The sequence below is a fragment of the Aphis gossypii genome, chromosome 1, assembly GCF_020184175.1.
Source record: "Aphis gossypii isolate Hap1 chromosome 1, ASM2018417v2, whole genome shotgun sequence".
NCBI classification, from domain to species: domain Eukaryota; kingdom Metazoa; phylum Arthropoda; class Insecta; order Hemiptera; family Aphididae; genus Aphis; species Aphis gossypii.
The window spans coordinates 68,089,837-68,112,764 of NC_065530.1; the positions used below are offsets into that span (position 1 = coordinate 68,089,837).

General features: G+C 26.1%; 1 protein-coding gene across 2 annotated transcripts in view; it reads left to right on the forward strand.

Moving 5' to 3' along the window:
- Positions 1–22,928, forward strand: part of LOC114130507 (growth hormone secretagogue receptor type 1-like) — a 164,167-nt gene that overhangs the window by 114,955 nt on the left and 26,284 nt on the right. For both annotated transcript variants that reach the window (XM_050196924.1, XM_050196923.1), the window contains exon 3: positions 12,498–12,678. In XM_050196924.1, the coding sequence (XP_050052881.1) occupies positions 12,498–12,678 (181 nt within the window). The remainder of the gene's footprint in view (positions 1–12,497; positions 12,679–22,928) is intronic.

Here is a 22,928-nt window from a genome sequence, read left to right on the forward strand (position 1 = left end):
TGGTCGGATTATGGGCGTATCACTTAAATTATAAAATATTAAAAATATATACTTATACATATTATATTTAGTTATTATTATCCCGATTTTATGATAAAAAGGTTATATATTTTCAGTGGAATTCCACAGATTGACCACGCATGATATTCTACTTCAACACCTCGTTATAAATGAATTCATTCTGCTATCTAGGTATTCGTCTATTGATATTTAGAATATACATATTGTTTTTAATTTTGTATAATTTATACGTTTAGTTGTAATCCTATAAAAAACCAAAAATTTTTCGATGACATATCGAATTTTGATACATTATTGTGGGATATTTTGAAACTTAAAGTGCATTTTTTAATGTTTTTTAGATTATTACTTTCAAAATTCTACTTATAACAATAATAATTGAATATAACTATTAACTATGTATATCAGAGTTTTTCCTCTTATGTACGTGTTCTATATTTTTGTAGTACAAAGAATACATGCACATGGTGGTTTGGTAAATAAATTTAAATACAGATACATTAAAAATTATTATAATATTTTATTTATTTATGTTTTAAAAAGTGTTGTTTTTTTATCACTGATTCGAGTTTTTGCAATATTCATAATAATACGTGGTAAATGAAGAAAAAAATAAACCCATTGATACACAATATATAATTTTTATTAATATTGTTTGTTAACGAATATAATATACCAACGTTATATTATTAACTATATTAATTTTTTTTATAGAAAAGATCAAATTTGAAATATTAATACTGATAAAATTAGGTATATATTATTGCTTATTTAATTAGTTGTCGATAATCATAAATTCATAACTATTATGCCATAACTAGACCCGTACGAAAAATAAAAAAAAACATCTTCAAATTATTAGAAAATAAAATAAATAACCAACAAAAATGGTGAAAAACTTACTTTTATATTTTATTACGTTAGTTTTTTCTGGGCTTATTATAAGAAAAAAAATGTAATTTGTGATAACAATAATAATAATTACCTATTATTATTAAATTTAAATATATATTTTCAACACATTGAGATATATTAGTTTTTTTATCTGTGTAGATATATATAACTGGAAAAAATTAGTTATTATGTTTATTTTAAGTTTTCAACGCCACTATAAATTCCTGTTTACCATAACGTTTCATACGCCTTTTGTTAGTATTTTATAATTCTGAAAAAAACAAAAACCCAACTTTTGACTATTACTGTTAGAAATTTACTGAAATCAACATAAAATAACACTTGATAAATATGTATGAAATAACAACATAATACACTTTCATTTTGTCGATATCTTACAGTACGTTTATCTAAAAAAAAACATTTTATACGTAATTCATGCGATACAATTGTTGGTTTAAATAAATAATATGTAAAAAAAAATGCCACAAATATTATGGAAGCGACATAGGTTTTTTTTATCGTTTATGAGGATATAGATAGATAAGAAAAGACGTCTTTCGTCGAGTTACTTTTGTATTTTTTAAAGTCGAAAAAAAAGACTGCGGGAAGCATAATGATTTAGCCAATTTTGACGATATCTAGACGCCATGTAAGAAAGAAAAAAATTACCATTGAACACTCCGGGGACGAGCTGTTTCGATAATCGTGTAGTTTTCTTATGATCCACCGAAAGAAAATATAATAATCTTTTACTGTATGCACTTAAAATAATAATAATATAGTAACAAAAGAAAAATAAACTTTTTACATTTTAAAATATTGATTTATTACAATTATTACAGTTAGTATAGATATAGTTATTATATGTACCGTATCATATACTAATTAATCAAATTTTGTTCTCGTGATTTTCATTTCTCTTTCTGACCGATACGTTTCACTTGTAAAACAATAATACGAAATGCGACTTACCTATAATGTCTTATTCTACTAAATAGTCTTTATTGGGTTAGTGCATGTTACAGCATATTATACAGTATAAATATTTTGTGTCTACTATAGTTTATCCATATAATCGCGTAATACTGCAACGACGTCTTTATCTATGAGCGTATCCAAAATGAAGAAAAAATAGATTAAAAAAGTCGCGATAGACAAAAGGATTAGATCCCTAATTTTAACAAAATAACTATGTATATAAAACAAAGCATTAAGTTGTTTAAACTGTTTAATGCAATCAATATTGTCGTAGCGGTCGTACGTTAAAAGCTAAATAGTATATATCACCAAATAGTATTTTTGTGTTCTAAATAACAAAAGCGTTATCTTAATATCAATAATATATTACTTGTGTCTTTGATAAATATAAACCTATCTCTTATTCCTGCATTCATCGAATACCTGATAAGCCAAACCTGACAATCAAATAAGGCTAAGTTAATTTACTATACAATAAAATCCTTTTACGCATATGTGCGTAATCATGTGTGTGCATATATACATTCAAAAGGGTAGTAATCCAGATCGTATGCTCAATATATATGAATGGTAGATCACATATAAATGAAAAGAGGGTAAATACATATTATATATGGTTTGAGCGTGTCTATTTCGCATTACTATAGAGTATTGATTTATATACAAAAATTTGTTTTAAAATATCATATGCTTAACAGTTAATGAACAAATATAGTAAAAAAGTTAGTTCTTATTTGCAAAAAAATAATATGTAACGCCACAGGACACTTTTTTCGTGTTTTATAAAAGATATAAATAGGTGAAAATGCGGTTCTTAAGTACCTATAGGTAAAGGTAATTAGAAATAATTCAGAGAATCAGAATTTAAATAAATTCATTATTGAAGGAAAAAATTTAAAATTACTCTATACACGTATATAATATAATATTACATAGGTACGCTGCCGCTGATCGTTAATAATTTTATTTGACACATTATCGCGCAAGTACAACCCGTCTAAAGTATCGTGTAATTCAAAATATTTATTACACCTAAACACGCGATGTTGCGGTACTCAGAGTAGCCGTATAAACATATTTGACGTAGTACTTATTATATAGTTATAATATCATATTATTGTATATACGCGTCGTTTGATCAAAACTTTATATCATTCCGTTCAAACAGCTAATTTAATATCTCAATGTATGATAATAATATAATACTGTAATTGTTATTCAGATGAATTATTACTCGGTCTACTCGTATATATTATAATATATTACGTCCACTAAACGTTGTTACGATTTCTTCGTTTATACAATTTCGTATTATTTGTATTAATCGTTTTTATATGTATAATATCACAATCACGACGTGTCATAAATAATTATTATTGTTGGTGTAACGATTTATTACGTACGATATACTATGTACCTGTATATAACATAATATTTACACTACAGATAATTATTATAATTAAGTATTATACTTTGACAAAACAAAGCTGCAGAATTTGAAAAGAGAAAAACGGAAAGGAAAAATACTATAATCTTGGATTGATTTTAAGCTTTCCTGTCATCGTCGGTGTAATTTACGTGTTGAGTGTCTCCTGCTGCTGTCGATGACATTTTTTTCGTAGAGATTTCATGAATAAATCAAAGATCTGCGCTACGCGGTCTTCGGTGGTCGTATGCTCGTGTATTGTTCGCAATAATAGATAGGTAGCTGATTTACTACACTCCCGCTATCATACTGTGACTATTATAATTTAGTCTTTTGTGAAAACAATTAACATGCAAAATATGACAAACACTCTGGGATCAGTCTATTACAAAAAAAACAATGGGGCGATACATGAAATCGCAGTTGTTGCAATGGTTTTGTCTTTTATAGATATTATACTAACTTTTATTCAACACTTAATTTATTATTATTTTTTTTTTTTTTAACGATGATAATATGATTTTTTATTTTGCTTGCCCAAATTGAAGTAGGTAGAGTGTATACTTAAAACTACATCGTATTATTAAAAACCATCGTTTTAAAATATGCCACACCAAATACTAAACGAAAACGGATTGTATAGTATGTATACAAGTTTACAACTACAATAACTCGTAATATATTTGCTCGTATAATTTAACAAAATGCAATTTAAAGTCCTCTCCGAGGGTGGTGGTCAAGCAAATCATTTTTGCTCATAATATATTATACTGCAGTCGTCGTTAATTATATTTTTATTCGGTTTTTATTACAAACTCTGTTTCTTTTTATAGAAGTGAAAAGGCGTGGATCTAGAGATCTGAATTGGAGGAGAAGGCTAAATTTATTTTCAAAAAAAAAAAAATACAGATATAATTTTTATATCAATGTATATCATAATATATGTATTATATATCAATAAATTCATAATGTACAATATCTCCAAAGTAAGGGGGGCTTGGTTAGGTAAAGTATATCCGTAGCGTTTTTTCAGCAGTAGTCGAATATTATTCATATTTCATTTCATTAGTTGTAGCTACATAGTGTTGAACAATCGATGAATCGTCAATTGTTTTCAAAAATGTTTAGTAGATCTATTTGTTTCTAGTGAAACTATATTTACCGGAACTTTTACTATTAATATAATTGAGCTCAGCTAGTTATTCAATGTAAATTTCAAACTTTTTCTAGACTGATGCTAATAGACATTCCTTGTAAATTTATCTTTGTTATCAAGATCTTATATTATTATAATAGTATTTATATATTATATATGTTATGTAATATCAATTTAATTTTGAATGTAGGGAATATAATTACACAAACACTTGAGTTCAAATAATACGTTAACTTTTTGCAGCAGCTTTTAGTACATAGGGTACCGAGATAATTGTTGTTTAACAATAGGTCATGGTTAATATTATATTATGATGTGTACACTGTATACTGTGTCAGTGTTTGAATATGTTGTATAAAAACAAAGTTTCCGTAGAATTTTCACTATTAAAAGATAGGAAAAAGTTCTTCGAAAAGTATACCAAGTACTGTTTTGAACTATTTATAGGCAATGTCCGACTGAAAACTTTAAGTCCAACTTTGATACGTAAAATATAAAATTTTAGTTTATAACAATTTTGTCATCTTTTGAAATCGAAATTAAGTTGAAACTCTTTACGTATATTAATACGCTCGATTGCATTATTTAACACAAAATCAACACAGAATAATTGCTTGGATTTCAAAAGTTTCATTGCAGTCTATAACATAGGTATTACACACGCAGACGATATAGTATACCGTAAACATGTTTTATAATGAATATTTGATTTTAGTACAGAATTTTGACGTTTTGGCGTATTATTATTTTTTTTTTCTGGGGGAACAGAACAAACGACTGTCGGACTTGACCTACACGCGATCGCAATAAGAACAAGCAAATTACACGATATTTAGGTGAGCCCTACTTATAGTTTATCTATATATGTATCTTCGAGGCTGGAACGGATCCAGAAACTCAACGAGGCTCGTTGACGGACATACCATTATTGTTTTCCGTCGGACGGGTGCAGCGGTGTACGCGGACAATAAAGGCGCACATCAAACGGACCGTTTGGCGGCGGCGCCTCGCGGACGCAAGTATTGTCGGAGTGACGAAAAACGATTGTCTGTGCGTATTCGAACACCTATACAATATTATACGTGTACAGAGCGATTCGTTTATTGAAGATAACTCGTTTTTTCAAATGCGGTAAAAAATTTTTTAAAATGATTTTCATAAGTATTTAAAAAAATCACTTGAAAAATTATAATTATATTCACAAACAATACATTTTTTTATACTTTAATATTTTTATTGTTTTTATGGTGTTTACTTTGAATAATAAACAGCATTGATTTTTAATTTTAATTTCATTCTCTTCGGCAGAATGTTAATCGATTGTGTAAAGTTTATTGTTTAAGTATTATAAGTATTTAAAACTTATATAAAAGGAAAACCGTGTAGTGGACAAAATGGTCCCATAATATGTTCCACTTCATTTCACTTATTCAAAAGAATCACTCTGTATAATATATACTACAGCACACATGAGCACACAGTTTGTCTTCACAGTCTCTTCGACACTTTTCCTTCCCTCGAGGAGAATCGTATACTCATATTATTCGTGTTCTATACCTATACTAGACTGCTGTTTTCCGAATTCCTCTGCTATGATTGTTACCCTCTGTTTTGTTTAAATGCTGCAGAGACTGACGACGACATTTCTTTACAGTTAAAGTATTTTGTCGTATTTTTAATTTTTTTCGTGACTTATGATGAACATATATTATACCTATATATCTGAACTTATTATGTAAACATATATATTTTACGTACACTCGATATCGTTGTCAGCACGTATGTCATTTTTAAGTGACGAGTTCTTCAAAAGCTACAATAGCTAGTATTATATATATTATATATATATAGAGTTGCGTGTGATACATTTATCTAACATTTGTGGCCCACATACCATGCACAAATTCAACGAAACATGACGTATATGTGTGATTTCAACAATAATAATTGTGGTTCATTTAAATGGTTTAATTCATTTTTATTATTATTTTTTTATTATTGTTATTTTTTTAACAGCTCTTCACCTATTTTTGACTTTATAACCTAACCTCCAAATATTTTATTACGGAAAATTCGCTCTTATACAATGTACATATCCACGCCGCAAATAAATAATATAAAAATGTTTAATTTAGTCTAAAAATATCAAATTTTAGTTTTAAATTTTTGGGATTTTCCAGTGTACAAATTATCATCATTGTGAACATTTAATTTAAATTATAAAAATGTAGAACTTTTTATTGGGTTATATAATAATTTAAAACTATTGAAAAAGATAAACGTCCTCCTATAAAATATCATGTTGATGGAATGATTGAAAAATTATTTAGTGAATCTAGCGTTATACATATGCTGCCATTCCCTAAGCTTAAAATGGTGTTTACGGGATAGACCGTTATTTTTTAAGTGCAACTCTTTTAACTCGTGTCTACTTGAATTGTTGCGTTTCTCATTTAAATCTATTGACCATCAATTTAAAGGTATAGTCAAAGCCTAATAATACGACCAAAAATGTAAATCATCATTAAAATGTATAATAACGCAACCTACGCTTAGCTTGACAAAAACATCTTTATGACCTCAATAAGGCTTATATTTCTAAAACAATAAAAAAAAATACATAAAAATCCATTTTTGGTCAATTATATTAAACTAACTGTCATATTAATTACGATGTTTATTGTACTTATATTAGTTTTTTTATAAGAAAACACGATTGCTTGTTATTTTTAGTGAAACATATCAATGAGAATTATTTATAGAAAAATATAATATAGGTGCATAAAATATGTAAATTTATTCAAACGAATAAATTTGAATTTTAGGTTTTCATTCAACAATAAAAATATTAATATTACACTTTATCCTTTAAATTATTTCTTTATAATATAAGTTAAGATAAAAAAATAAAAATAATTATATTCTTATTTTTAAACAATAATTAAAAATTGATACAAACAAAATATATATATAAATAAATATCTTTGTTAAATTATTATTCGAAAAATACGTATGATATTAAATTTTTTTAATTTATTATAAAAATGAATTAACTTCAAGGTCATTGAATTTTTAATAGAAATTTACATAACAAATATTCATGAAAGTTCTTTTTTGAAATTCTGAGTATTGCAAAGTTTATATAGTAGTATAAACGATTCACTTGAGAAATATGTTAATGTGTTAAAAAATGTATAAATATTTTGATTAAATCCCATTTTTATATTACATAATATTATTGTGATAGGTATTTAAACGTGTATCTAACAATAATAATAATATGCATTAAAATACACCATTTATAATACGTTGTTGAAAAATTATAAAGTTTAAATTCACTCATTATATTATTAGCTGTCGCCCTCGTGCTCCACCTCAGTGGATAGTTGTTTGCAAATTGTGGGGCTGTTTCTTTGTCTTATAGTTATTTCGATCATAAAATGCTATAAGCTGTACATACTTTATACCTTTACAAAATAATAATAATAATAATTTAAGGTGTTTATAAATTCTCATAAATATACTTATAGATAATGAACACAAATTTTTCTCACATAATATCGTTATTTTTACATTATAATATTATATGATATAAAACAAAATATTATATATTATATAATATTCTATTTTAATTATATATTATGTAATAATATTTTAACGTCGTTAAATGAAAAACAATAATAATTATTATCAAAAAACAGTATTGGGTATGGCTTTTGTGGGTTTTCGCATCATACAGCCAATCAGCGCTTAGCTGACTTACTATCCTACATTTCTATTGGTTATTATTATTATTAAATGCGTTTTAACCTATCCTAACTACTTGAGTCTCAAGATTAAGTATGTTAGTTGCAGTTAGAACGCAGTGATCTATATTTCAACCCCACAGGACTGTTCCAAGCACCGAGCCGTTGTCACATCAACAATAATTATTGATTTATCGTTGACTCTGTATACACGTTATGAGGTGGGTCGTAGGCGATTTGCCTAACTATAACTATAAGCTTTAAATAATTATTTTAAAATATTATAATATTTAATTATACGTCAAAATTCTAACTAATTTTAAAGTTCTTATATTTCTAAAATAATATTCTAATGTATCAACATAATATTATATCATTAACTAATTGTTATAATAATTATAGCAAAATATAAAAGCATATTGCTAAGGAAAATTGATACTCGAAATATTAGTTCTACGATTCACATAATATATTATCATTAAAGAAAAATTATTTATTTTTATCTATCACAATACTTTCAAGCAGCTTACCAGAATGTATTGTGTCGATAAGGTTATGTAGGTTTGTCACGAACGATTTACTGCCTTTAAACTGTTTACTTTTCTGAATGTTTTTTAATACGTATGTATGTTCTATTGGGGTTAGGTTAGATAACTTTGTTTGTACCGTTTCACAATAAATCATTTTTTCTAGGTTTTTGTTATTGTACTATATAAAGTCGATATTAAAATTTATAACAGTCATCTCAATTCTCAATAAAACAATTTGAATGTCTTTACGGTAGATACACTATAAATAATTTTAAACTGCCTGGGTTATAGAAGTTAATATTAATGTTTTATATATTAATATAGAAAATAGTAATTATGATTTATGACCAAACTTAGCGTATTTTTCAAATTTTTAAAACAGTTAAAATAAAAATCAGCTTAGGACAAATTATATTTTTCAATGTAACAATCATCAACAATTTCGAAAATGATTTAGTATCATTAAAAAATAATAACATAAGTAATATTTATTTACAACAATAATAACAGTGTACGAGTAATTGTGCGATCAAAAATATTAGGTAAATCGTAATAAATAAAAGAGGATTTAAATATTATAACAGTGTGATATAAATTAGATAAATAATATACCCAGCTAATTTAAAATTTAAATATTTTAATGTTAGGTTAGGTATTTAATTTTAACTTTTCAAAATCGTAATAATTTTTTTCGAAAATATTTCATAATATTATACTGTATTACTGTTATTTAATTATAATACGAATATAAATTCTTTTTACATTTTTACCCTATTAAATTTTTATTACTCAAAACGTAAAAACATATTTTTGTAAATATACGAGTTAGTTAATATTATATATTCAATATTCATAGTATAAATAGATAAAAAATAAATCAAATATATAATTTCGTAAAAATCATAATAATATAAAATATATAAACATTTTAATTTCCCACAAATAATGCTTTTAAATTATTTCAAATTAATAAATTAACTTTGTTATTTATTATTTAAGTAATTAATTTCGTCTGAATTTAAATTTAAAACAGTAGTAAAAAAATATAAAAATTAGTTGTCTTTATATATTTTTTAGATTGTACGGTTTAAGTATAAATTACTTCTGATGAAACTCGTACGAGATTATTATAAATATTTTATAAATATAATATTAAATCTTCAAGTCTTAGATATAAAATAAAGAGTTTTTAACATTTTCTAGCTACAAAATAATTTGAAACCCCCCTTCGAAATCGCAAAACGAAGAATTTTATCAAATACTTATTGTATACACGTACACAAAAAAAAACATGTTGTAAAATCAACACAATCAACGCTCTGCTCAGAATTTAAAATACTCTATAGGTACTATTTCTGTGTGTTACATGGTATAGCTGTTGATTAGTTTAACAAATTATATATTTGTGTCAACTAAATTATTAAATCAAAGAATATTAATCTGTTTATTGGTATTTAAAAGCATTGTAGGTACATACAGTTTATATACAAAATTTAAACAGTTGAACTGCTATTTTAGATATCTTATATTTTTTTTTTTTTTTAATTAATTCGAAAAAGCTAAGTTATTACAATAGATCATTAAACTCGTTTAAGTTAAAAACCTAACCTAAACTCTTACGCATTTTTAAAAAAATATGAAACTTTTTAACTAGGTAGTTTAATATTCATTTTTGTGGTAATTACGATCGTATTTATCCGCTCGTAGTTAGGACTCGTATTTCGACCATTTTGACTGTGTATAATACATTGAACGATGATAATAAAATTGACGTAGCCGCCGCTGGACACCAAATATTTGAACATGGCATTCGAATTGGCAACTGTACACGTGGTTTTTTTCTGTTGTGTCTAATGGGAAACGCATTTATTTGGCACAATCGATGTGCTGTAGGCGCCATTCGAGAATATTACGTCGACGGTGAAACAAATGATAATAATAATGTATCGTAATGTGATTATAAATTTATTTTAGTGTTTGTTATTCGTTGAAAACGTTAGGCCGCGACCGCGCATTAAAATATGTTGACGGGAACAATAAACATTATAATATTATTGTGTGAATAAAGACAAGCCAAATTTTTTTTTTTTTTTTTAATCATCATTATTCGTAGCCAGTGTCTCCATCGGGCCGTTGTAATATTATCATCACGGTCGAGTGTCATTGAGTTTCGGGCTTTAGAAGGGATTTTTTTAGTCCTTTTAGCCCTATCAGAAAATATTCTGTTTTTAACCAGCAGGATTTTTTTCCAAGGAATAAAATTGAGTACAAACGAATTTTATATACTCGTAAATATTATTATGGTTTGTCCAACTACTGTAGTAGTTTTATATATCTTTTAATCACAATATTGTACATATAATATAAATATAGATTATTGCGAATGAGTTCATATCCTTATGAGTATATTATATATATTATTTGAAATGGGTTGACAATATTATATATATGTATTAATCATTTCAATTAGATTTTGATAATAACATCATGTTGGTGGTTGATTTGAAAAATGAATACTTTCTTTTGATATGCAAATAAAAATGAACTAAATCATAATCCACCCTGTACAACAATTGAAGAGGCGTAAGCTTTAGGACATAAGTTTCAAAATTATAAAAATGTATATAATCTTGTTAATTTTAATTCAATATAAATATTTTGTTACAGATTACCAACTATAATTTATAATGTATTACATACCAACTTTACGGTCTTATAATATTCTTTAACTGAATTTTTAGAATTTTGGTAAACATTTTTAAAATTTTTTAATGAGACATTTTACGTTTTATTACGTATATTTATTGGAGTTTTCGTCAATTTATCTCAATTTGTCATATTTTCATTTTGTAACAGCTTTTGGTATAAAAACTTTATTTTCTAAAAGACAATGTTTACAAAAATGGCTATAAAAATATTTTATTAGCTTACATAGTGGATCGAATATATGTAAGTGTACACGCCATCGGGGGAGAAAAAAGACTTGATAATTCATTATAGTCAAGTAATTAACGTTATAAAATTACAACATAGGAAAATCGCCGTCATCCCTTAATTATGATTCGATCATGAGTCATAGAAATTTTAATATATTATATGACAGTCACCAAAAGCAATACGTTTTATAGTAAAAATAATGTTATCACGTCGATCAACGTTCGCAACTATACATTATAATATACATGTATATTGTTATATTACAGTCTGCAGACTGTATACTAGGTAGTCTATAATAGAAGAGTTAAAAGAAAAAAAAATTGGTACAGGACCAACATCAATCAAAGCATTACTATTGTTGCTTAAATGTAAAATGTGTCATTTGAGAATTTTTTTTTTACAAAATAATATTTATGGTTATATTTATGTATAATAGTAAACTTTCCGTTTGCACGTCTGTGTTGCGTTTGACACGCGGTAGGTAACCGTGTACAGATGAAACGTGTATTTGTCAAACGTTGTGGGTTTTTGTTAAAATACGAGTAGTCCTGCACGCAATAGTACCAGCTACCGATTTAATACACTCCACTTTAAATTAATCGACTCAGACATGTTCATTCATATGCTAGACTCGTACACGGATACACACCTACGTCTTATATTATATTATATCGAATATAAATATTAAACAGTATATTGTCATCTATAAGCGTATAATACATCCTGTGTAATAATATATTAAATGTCACATCATTATTGAAGTACGTAGTTTTTTAACCGCACACGTCTTTCGGTTATGATTTCAGGTAAAGCAGTACCTTTCGTCGAGCTTACGGTGGCCCATGCTTCCGTACTGACCATACTGGCCATCAGCTTCGAGCGATATTACGCCATTTGCGAACCACTGCGCGCCGGTTACGTATGCACCAAGACCAGAGCAATGATCATCTGTCTGCTGGCCTGGGGACTGGCTGCACTGTTCACTAGGTACTTATTTAATCAATAGATCATAATATACTAATATCATACGTTTTATTGAATAACATCATATAATAATACACATTAAACTACGTTACCACACGAAATATTCATAATAATGTATTACCCTTGTTTTTATGCTAATATATGTTTTTTTTTTAACGAACGAGTATTTTTATAGGTACCAGGTTTTAAATATTACAGTATTTTGCAATATCAGACCAATTTTATGAATCGCTGCGCGTTATTATTGTTAACCTATCCGTCGTTAATAATATATTACACAATAATATAGTAAATGCTAAAAAGTGACTCTGTCTACTGTTACGTTGTTTTAACGTCTAAGTCTCTGAACTGATTTGAATGAAATTTGATAAAGATATCTGGAGTTTTTTTTTATTAATAACTAACTCTTTTTGAATTTTAATAATTTCTCTATTGATATGACTCAATTAAAAGTCAACTGCATAGATATAAATTTAAAATTTGGAGAGGGAGTTGATTGTCTATTTTATGAATTTTCTAAGAAAGATGTTTTTAGAAATAAATCCCTAAACCTAACTTAACCTAACGAAGGTGACAATTTTGTATGGTAAATAATATTTTTATCGTAAATTTAACTTAAAACTATTTGTATTAATGTGCTTTAATGCAATTATGAAATGCATATTTTGACTTTTTTAAAATTTAAATCTTGAGTAGATTGAAAGAATTTATAAAATATTTAGTTTTTAGTCATACTTTTATCTATGAATATTTTTTCTATTTCATACAAGTAAGCAAATTTGACTTTTTTAAATTTTTCAAAACTTTTCTTGAAATAAAAAGTTAAATAAAAATTCTATAATATTATTAGGTAAAACGATATAAAAATATAAAATATATTAAAATAATATTTAACTTCCTTTTCGTGTATTTAGCTGTGCCTACGGGATATTTGCACTTTTTTAAAACGTTATAAAAATAAAAAAAATAATCGCATTTTGTTTATATATATTATTTTGGTTATGATACTACGTGTTTCTAAATTTACCATATTGTTCTGTTTCAGAATATGTAGTATTCTAATAATTGTTTGTCAGATTAACTGATTTTTTTTACATGATTATAGGCACATAAAATTATAATGATAATAATTGATGTGACTTTAATATACACACATGTATTATAAAAATACATAACAATAATTTTACACGGTAAAAATTAAGTTAAAGGAGGAATGACCACGAGTGTTATTTGGGAGTCTTTTTATTCTTGTGAGAGATGACTCGTTTCTTAAAGAATTAGTTTAGCAGTGAGGAATATCAAAACAATAATATTATTGCAGGTTAGGTTAGGTTAGATCGTTTCAGATTGACCTTTAAGTTTATTGAGTCGAGAGAGAAATTTTCGTAGGAAGGAAGTATTATGATAGCGACGGTAACAGTGTGTTAAAGAGGAGAGATTTAGAATACGAAGGATGGGAGTTTAGTTATGCAAAGAGCAGTTTGTATTAAAAGTATATTTTATAAAGTTACAAAATCCGCATATACTATTACAATTTTTAAGTATTTGAAGTATTTTAACGTAATATGAGTATAAATATGATGTAAACGCTACGTTTAGTATTATATTATATTCATCTTTAGAGTTGATGATCATTATCGCCCGTGTACGCAAATAAATCCGTAAAATCTACGTGTACTATCTTTGACGAAATAGTTATACTTACGGGATATAAATGAAATCACATAGACATGTTTACCCATCATCGCCCACTTGGCCAAACAGTCCATGTACCGTATGGATACATAAGTAATAAGTATATTTTATTACACAGTACCTGTAACACTAACCTAACCTACCTTATATGTATACGGAATACGGAGCGTGCCCTCCCCCCATTAACAGTTAAGTGGTTATATCATATACCTAATATAAAATGTAGGTATACAGCTTCAAGTCCGGAAGTCGCACGATGTAAACATCAAGACGATAGTAGTAATTATAATATATATATATAACTTCAATCGGTCAGTGTGATCGCTTCTCGGGACGTAAAATAATAATAAAAAAAAAAACGGACTGCAAATGACTTATTCGCGTGTTATTGTACAGAGATCACTATATTGAACCTACGTAGATATACACAAGTATAATAACGACGACCACGATAAACTGACGACTTTATTGCGAAGCCGTCGAATAAACACATAACAACATAATATTATATGCGTTGTATATGGCATACGTGGTATAAATATTTCACATCCGTTTCCCGCGTGTGTACCATAATATATATATAGCAACTAGTTTAACCGATATATGTCTTTTAATTGTCGTGTATAACAATAAGGTATTGTAAAACTACTGTATACTATGAACAAAGCATTGATACAGGAACAATTTATTATTTTTCTTTAAAAAATTCACGAAATTATCAAAAAAATAAAATAAAAATGAAAACTCGTACTTTCTTGCCAATAAATTATGACAGATGTACTCACAAATTCTTTGTATTCAACGACGGTTATAGTTACAATACGCTTTTGTAGAACTAAAATATAGACAAATAATGGATATAAATTTATAAAATATGAATCTCGTGTTTTACGATAAAAAAGCATGAATTATATTCACACTTCGTTCACTTTTTTTTAAAAAAAAAATGTTATATATTTAATGTTATTTCGTGGGTTTTTCTGGAAAAACTAATATTATGAAGGTTTTACAAATCTCTTTTAATTCTCATTAATTAATATACACAATTGTAACTTGTAGAACTAACATATATAAAAAGATATTAATTTTAGAAAAAATTTTGTTTTCTATGAAAATGTCACGATTAAAAGCTTGCGGATTTAATTTAAAATTATGACAAATATATCCAATATCTCTTTTATTTTGTATAGAAAACAATAAGGTATTGTAGAACTAATTTATAAAAGAACAAAAATTAATTAAATAATTTTTCAATAAAAATATATTCACTTAATTTTTGACCAAAAATTGTACGATCAATAATTCGTACTTTGATATCTTATTTATAATACTTTTGTATACACTCAAGTCCCGAATTTAATTAGCCTATCGCACATTAACGATTGCATATTATGTGGTTATTATTATAACAATATTTCATCAAATATATATATATATATATATATATATACGTACAGTGAACTTTTGGACCATAATTTATATAGGATACTTCCACTATAAAAACACTACAAAATACTATAATAAATCAAGTTTACGTGTTTACGTGGCACATTAATATAATATCGATACTGATATCTGAAGTGATTAAATATAGTCAATAATATAATATGTAAACACAACATCTAATTTTGGGGATTTAAGCACTCACCAAAAGATAAATAAACGTGATCCCTGACCGACTTTAACACCACTAAAAATGTATACACTGCAGACATACGGAGTGATTCACTATTCATAGAAATAATGATTTTATTCGAATTCTGATTTTTTTTTAACTATTAATGATATTTAAAGACCATTTTTAATATACTAGAGATTATTTTATGTTACTCAAAGAGTTTCTTGTAGAGGTACACATTTCTATTTTTCAAATGTGAACTCCTCGTTTTACTATTAACTATCTAGTGAGTAATTTATTTTAATATATTAGTAAATACTTTACTCAAAATTCGAACAAATAGTTTCTCCGTTAACAAAATGTTTATACAATAAACTAGCTGACTAATACTTGATATCCATTAAAATTGTATAAAACTTAAATAGTAATTTATGTAGTATTAGATCGGATATTTATTGTAATTTGAATATTTGTAATAAACTGTAAATATTAATTTCTAAAATAATTAATTCAAAATAGATATCTTTCAAGCCCGTTATTATTATACTTTATATCTCCTTATAGAGATTTAAATTGCTCTAAAACTAATTCTTTGAATTTTGAATAAGAGGCATTGAAAGTTTAAAAAATGTATCTGTTAAATAGTTTTTATTATAAATAGGAAATTCTTATCTAGAAAATAGAATTTTATATCATTACACTTAACAGGATTCTTCTTTTTAAGTGGAATAAAACATCTCTAGAATTTTAAAATATGGTCTTAGAGTATATTTAGAAATTACAAAAATCTGATTTTAAATAATTACATTATTGAGGAAAAAACGGTTATCATACTTTATGAATCACCAATTGCATTATATACGTTTTACAGCTTAGTAATGTAACTCTGATGTAGCACATAATACTTGTAAAACCAAATTGTTTTGGTTGAGTGAATAATGCGAAATAATACGAAATTGTAGATTAATATCGAAATTGTTCGAATATGAGTGAAAACAAAACCGTCAATGGAATAATACAACTCGAAGTATCTAGGTCGACAAGTAATCGCGGGTTAATGTAATATGTTATGTATGTGTGTAAATTTGTCCTTAATTCGTTTACTTCAGGCGATGTGTAGATATCAGTTAAGAATGTTTTCATATTTTTTAACACTTCAAAAACATAAAAACCTGGAAATAATAATGATAATCTCAATATAATACAATTTAAAATAGAATAGTATAATACTATTATATTATAATATAATTTCTCAAAAAATATTTTAAAGATTAATCATAATATTTTAATCTATTGTTTTGGTGATGCAATAATACAGCGGGTGTGTTTGATCGGGGTTTTTTCATAGGTTCTTAAAAAAAAATATTACGCCTGGAAAAAAGTTGGTGATTTGTTTATCTTTTAGTGCTTGAATTATTATTATTTTCTTTAGTTTTGTCGTTTACGCCGTTCGTTATTTAAAGCTGGAATAACACGATTTGTAACCCACGAGCTGCATGTATCTGCAGTCATGTTCTGTCGAACAGAATTCGGTCGTCGACTCGTCGTCATCGTCGTTGTCGCCACGCTGACGAATAGCTGCTGTCATCGCCAACATCTGTCATAATAATATATATGGCCGCTGGATAAGCGTCCATTGGTTTTGTAAAAACAGCTTTGTCCCAATTTTTTTTCCCCCAGTAGAGTAAAAACAAATGATTTTAAAATACGAAATTACAACGATGTTGATGATTGTTATAATAATAACAACAATGTAATTAGAAGTAATCACTGATTACCGTAAATAGAAACATTGTTATTGTCAAAAACGTTTGGCGTGAACATTATTATACTATTGTACATCGTAGCATGATTCACGAAGAATCAGCTGAAAACTAAAAACCGAAAACAGCTTACTGGCGTAGTTTAATATTTTTGACCCTAAAAGAAAACAATGATCGAAATATAATACGTATGCTACTATAATATTATTTGGTTCCTTTGCTTTATTTTTTTCATGCACCACAAGACGATATATTATATTATATTATTATTTGTTCAGCGTAATAATACGTTTTTCGAGTCGACCAGATGTTAATAAAATGGGCTGCACGAATAATAAATATAACTTTTTTAATAATATGAAATGCGTGATGATTATACACACATATATATGAAAAATCGCAATAAAAAATAAATACAATAACAATTTTTATATTTAACTTACGTTCTATGTAATAATATACTGATACGTGATTTTATTAAGTTTTCGTATGAAAAAAAATTAACAATATAGTATATGCGGCAAACTATATGTTTGCAGGTCAGTTTTGGCTACTATGAAAGATATAACCATCGATGAAATCACTCAGACTCCCAAGCAGACAAATAACTAAGGTAGCCGCTGGATATTAAACTTTCTTACGAAAATAATAAATATTAAACAATATCTCGACTTAAACTCTGATAAAAAATACACTTACACTTTATACGTTTAATTAATTTTTCGAAAAATTACTATTGTTTGGGTATACAATAAAATATAAAAATAAAGTGTGTTAAATGTATGTACTACCTATATATTAATATTTCTTTTATAATATTGTCTACAATTCATACAATAATAAACGTTAGAATGATAAACATCGGCGACTTCAGAGCTCGGTTCAACTAGGATTTATCCTTAGAACTGCAACTGCCCACATGAAACTAGTTTGTAAAATATTATCTTTAAAATCTAAAAAATATTTAAAACATAAGTATTTTTTTTTTTTTTGAACCTATAAAAATTATCATATATTTTTTGATATTTATAGTTTGCATTAAGTTTTTATAAGAAGTAATTTCAGTGGATAAAGATCATATTACGTACAAGTATTCGTAATTTATTATTTTCTATGACATTTTAAAAAGTCTCGGGATTTGCAATTAAATTAACTGACAAAAATATGAAATATAATGAGTCTTTCAAAAATGTATAGTCATACAGAATGGGGAAAAAACGTTGTAAAAGTTTACTAGGGTTATTTGTAATGTTTTAAAAGTTAAAAATTATTTACATTCATATTCAACTATAAATTAGGTGACTTTTAATTGTATAATTCAATGAAAAAAAAACAATAGGTACATTATTATGAATTGGGAGATTATAGAAGACACGGTAAAATAATGTCTGCATTTTATATGTAAATTTAGATGATTAAATTTATTATTGAGATGCAATAGGAAAATTAAAAACATCATAAAATATTGTTTTGGTTGAGCAGAGTTGAGATTGCAATTTCAAGTGAACGTTATCCATAAATCCAGAACATGACATTTTGAGAAATGGTTATACTGTTTAGTACACGTTGATAAAGTGCCAAAAAATTTACAGCCATAGGTATAGGGTGATCATTAGATTATATTTTTGTTTTCATTGTCAATAAATCGTTGTTTTTATCATTACATTGTATAGAAATTATATTTTGACAATTTACCCAGTTTCGTAGTTTTAACGACTGTAAAATGAATACCTATGATAGTTTTTTTTTGCAGAGTATTGTATTTTTAAATTGAATGTTCATCTTAATATGCTATAGAATAATCCAAAAGAGTTAAAACGTTTATCAAAGTATATCCGTAATAACAACTATTTAATGTTATAAAAAAAATGTTCTTGTTATTTTGTAGTTTTGTACCCAATACTCGTCTTCGTTTTATTCCAACACATGGAATCTAATAACATTGATTCTTACGCAGTGAACTTTATGTTTAATTCAAAAAATAATCTGCTATCCTGTTTCGAAATGATAACAAATTGTTAGTATACAAAATATTTCACCATGACAGTTTTTACGCAACATTTTACCGATCATGTTTCCGAAAAGATGCTCGGTATGTAACAGTGACGTAATATTTTTTTTTTTTGAACGAACAATACACACCATAATTTGTACGAGATTATGAACGTTTGATTAAAGATAAAAAGTCCACATCGATTTGATAACTGTTTTTGCTGTTCTTTGATGTGCTTAGTGACGCATTGAAACGGCCACCTCTGAGTTTTCTTTATGAGTGGTGGGCGGTCAATGGGTATAATTTAGTATTAACTAATATTTTAGTTTTTCTATGATATTATATAGTCAAAAAATATAACAGTAAATTCCTTAATTTTGAGTGAGAGGAATATTAGACTTGTCCTTGAACAATTTTCAATTTACCTTGACACTAGTTTTAGTTATACGAGCTTTAAGTTTTTAGTAAATTATTATTAGCGAACAATTTATTTGGATTCATTAAATAAATTTCACAATTTCGAAAAAAAATTAAAAATAATTATAAAAACATAAAAAGTTTTAATTCCTGTATTAAAATCGCATTTTTATATGGTATTATCATTACAAGAACACAATTATGGTAAGGTGTGAGTAGATTTATTAGAAATTCATGAATCTTTGACATAATATGTATAAAACATTTGTGAATTCTGTTAAATACACACGACATAATGGTGAAAAACTATTTTTGTTCAATATTTAGTCAAGCTATGTCACTGGAACTGCACACATTTTATATATTGCACATTTATCAATAATAATTATAGCTGTTATTACACGTGTTATACTTAATTTTATATCCTTATTATTATATAAATGATTTATTTTAGATTTTCTCCGATTTCTTTTAATCACAACGTCCGCTATTTTAAATTATATAATGAACTGAAAAAAGTGCATGTTATTAATTAATATAAAATAAAATAAAAATAAGTATTTATAATGATATATTATTATACACTGTAAAATTCTATTATCTATTCGTTAAAAGTATTTTTTTAACAGTGTATTAATTAAATATATTTTGAATTTTAAATTGACAAGCTTCCATTTATTAACATAAATACTTAAGTTATTTAAGAAAAAAAATTCAACCATAAAAGTTTTCTCTGTTTTCAAAAAAAAAATGTATTCTAAAATATATGTTTACTGTATCGTGTTGATTGATGTTTTAAAAAAGTTTTTATGTACTCACTATTTCGTGTGGAAGCAAAAATAATATCATTAATAGACTGATATAAGATCAGTTATTAATATTTTTTTCAATGTGATTATAGTGCAATTATATTATTCAAAGGTATAGCATACAGTTATATAGGTAATATAAAAATTAAAAATATATTTTGATTTTATAATTTTTTTTTTTTTTTTTGAATTTTATATAGGTATTTAAATAATCAATATTAGATATTTAGATTTTATAAATTTCTAGAATTTTTTATTTGTTCTGTATCAAATTCCACCTAAACACGTCAACTGCCGCACATCGATTTAACATTATTATTATTATTATTTTATACATTTACGTACGTCGTGCATTCATATATTTATTAATATTATGTAAATATATACGCGCCAGCTCAATATAATAATAGTAATATATTGCAGATCGTTTAAGAGTTTCGACACGTAATACGTGTACCTACTACATTCGGCGTGACTATACGATACCCGACACGGCCGTACTAAACGTTTCGAGTTTAGAAAAGATAAAAATCGTCGACGAAAAGATTTCCAACAAACACGCAAAAAAAAAAAACATCAACCCCAAAAGCGTGTATTATTGGTACTATTACTTTAAAACTGACAAAATATAAAAAAATCATTTCTTGTGAATCGAAATCGACGCACACCGGATATTGTGTATTAATATTATTATGTTTATATGTACAAGATGTTTCATCGCAAGCTTTGAGGTTTGAGATTGTCTCTGTTTATGATGATATTCAGGCATTATTAAAGTGGCTGTGTTAGTTCCAGTTGTTTTTTTAAATATGTATTGATGATGTAATTGAAAATTCGTTTTTTAGTAAATGACTATCAATAAATCAGAAAATGTCCCAAAAATGAAGAACTAAAATAAACAATTTTATGATTGATTGACTTTTATTAACTAAAGACTAAAAACATTAAATGAAATAAAAGACAAAATAATACGTGCAACAAAATATAATAAAAAATATTTAAAATTATAATAAGTTTACCAATAATTTCAAAACTATTATTAATTGAAATAATATTGCAATTTTAATACAAATCGCATGAATATAATTACTTTTTATGCAAGTTAAATCATTCTCATAAACTTTACTTTTAAATAAATAGTTTTTACAATTTTTTCCAATAATGATTAAAATGTGGAATAATGTTCAAAATAAAAAATATTTAATAGAAATAATAATATGTGATATATGATCGTTTAAAGATATTTAAGTATGTATTATAAATATACACTTAACTGCAGTTCTAGAAGAATATGCATGATTGATTTTGTTATCATTAGAATTTATTTAAAAATATTTACCATTGTGCACTATAAACAGATATACGATTTTGAAGTGGAACAAATTACAAATACCAAGTATATGTTTGCAATACATTTTATAGAAATGTTATTAAAATCCTTGACACTTTTGTTCCATCAGTAAATGGACTATCATCATCGTCGTTTTTCTAAATCTAATAATCTAAACGATAGTCGCAACAACAGACAACATATTATATTGTCTGCACGACAGTCTAAAACGACAAGCAAATTTTATTGTATTTGAGAATAATTACAAAATCTGATTTATCGAGTCAAAGTTATATTATATCATAATGGATAATAACTAACAAATTATTGTTTAAAAACACAAAATTGTTTTTTATTTTAAATATGTCATATTTTTATTAATTACGCATGTCCCATGTATTATTATAAGCCGCTATAAAATAGGTACTAACGTGTTTAATAAAAAAATTCCGCGGATTTTAAAATTGTTTTTTCAGGGCAAATTCGGATAATATAACTATAGTACTATACTATTTATAAACAAGTTGAATCGAAAATCTCTTTTATGTTTTGCCGACACAGCACTTAGCACTTTTAAAGGGTACTTATATATATATAAATTTAACTGCACACAGAGTAGAGAGTATAC